Raw genomic sequence first — 1,290 nt, 5'->3', positions numbered from 1 at the left:
CCAGGCCTGAGCTGCTGCAGCCAGAAAGGGTTTTCTGGTTCCATTACTTCCTGATCAATTGAGAGTGGGTCTCAGACAAAGTAGTTGTGGCTCCATTTATTTTGTTTAAATACACAGAGAGTCTGGCTCCTCGTTTATGCAAAGCCTCAGGGTCACAAAAGATATATTGGTACAAGGGGATGAAGAACAGCATTTCTTTGTGGAAAACAATATCAAAAGGGGAAATGAAAAACAAAAGAAATTAAATCCATCCAGAAGTTAAGACAGCTTGCTCTATCATTACATAGACTCTAATTCATCTGAGGAAGAAGAAAAGAAGCAGTTTCTAGCTGTGGAGAGGTCCAGTCAGTTTCCACAGCACATCCTGAAAACCCTCCATGACATCACTGTCCTAATGGCATTCTTCAGCTCCTGGTTCTTCATGCTGTAGATGAGGGGGTTCACAGCTGGAGGAACCACTGAGTACAGGACAGTCATCACCAGGTTCAGGGATGTCAAGGAGATGGAGGGGGGCTTCAGATAGGCAAACATGCCTGTGCTGAGAAACAGGAAGACTATGACCAGGTGAGGGAGGCACGTGGAAAAGGTTTTGTGCTGTCCCTGCTCAGAGGGGATCCTCAGCACAGCCCTGAAAATCTGCACATAGGAGAAAAGAATGAAAACAAAACACCCCAGAAAGAGAACAACACTAAATGTGAGAAGCCCAATTTCCCTGAGGTAAGAGTCTGAGCAGGAGAGCTTGAGGATGGAGGGGATTTCACAGAAGAACTGGTCCACAGCATTGCCTTGGCAGAGAGGCAGGGAAAATGTATTGGCAGTATGCAGCACAGCATAGAGAACCCCACTGCCCCAGGCAGCTGCTGCCATCTGGGCACAAGCGCTGCTGTCCAAGAGGCTCCCGTAGTGCAGGGTCTTGCAGATGGCAACGTAGCGGTCATAGGACATGATCGTGAGAAGGGAATACTCTGCTGAAAACAAGAAGACAATGAGAAAGACCTGTGCAGCACATCCTGCATAGGAGATGGCCCTGGTGTCCCACAGAGAATTGGCCATGGCTTTGGGGACAGTGGTGGAGATGCAGCCCAGGTCGAGGAGGGCGAGGTTGAGCAGGAAGAAGTACATGGGGGTGTGCAGGCGGTGGTCGCAGGCTATGGCGGTGAGGATGAGGCCGTTGCCCAGGAGGGCAGCCAGGTAGATGCCCAGGAAGAGCGCGAAGTGCAGGAGCTGCAGCTCCCGTGTGTCGGCGAATGCCAGCAGGAGGAACTCAGTGATGGAGCTGTTGTTGGACAT

General features: G+C 50.5%; 1 protein-coding gene across 1 annotated transcript; it reads right to left on the bottom strand.

Moving 5' to 3' along the window:
- Positions 1-345: 345 nt before the first annotated feature.
- On the bottom strand, positions 346-1,290 carry LOC139999805 (olfactory receptor 14A16-like). The gene has a single exon (XM_072029432.1). The coding sequence runs from the start codon at positions 1,288-1,290 to the stop codon at positions 346-348; it is 945 nt and encodes a 314-aa protein (XP_071885533.1).

The sequence above is a fragment of the Anas platyrhynchos genome, chromosome 30 (genome assembly GCF_047663525.1).
Source record: "Anas platyrhynchos isolate ZD024472 breed Pekin duck chromosome 30, IASCAAS_PekinDuck_T2T, whole genome shotgun sequence".
Classification (NCBI taxonomy): domain Eukaryota; kingdom Metazoa; phylum Chordata; class Aves; order Anseriformes; family Anatidae; genus Anas; species Anas platyrhynchos.
This window is presented reverse-complemented; position numbering and strand designations above follow the sequence as displayed.

Bases quoted from the DNA above. Each gene is read 5' to 3' on its own strand.
- LOC139999805 (XM_072029432.1), bottom strand. From the start codon at position 1,290: ATGTCCAACAACAGCTCCATCACTGAGTTCCTCCTGCTGGCATTCGCC.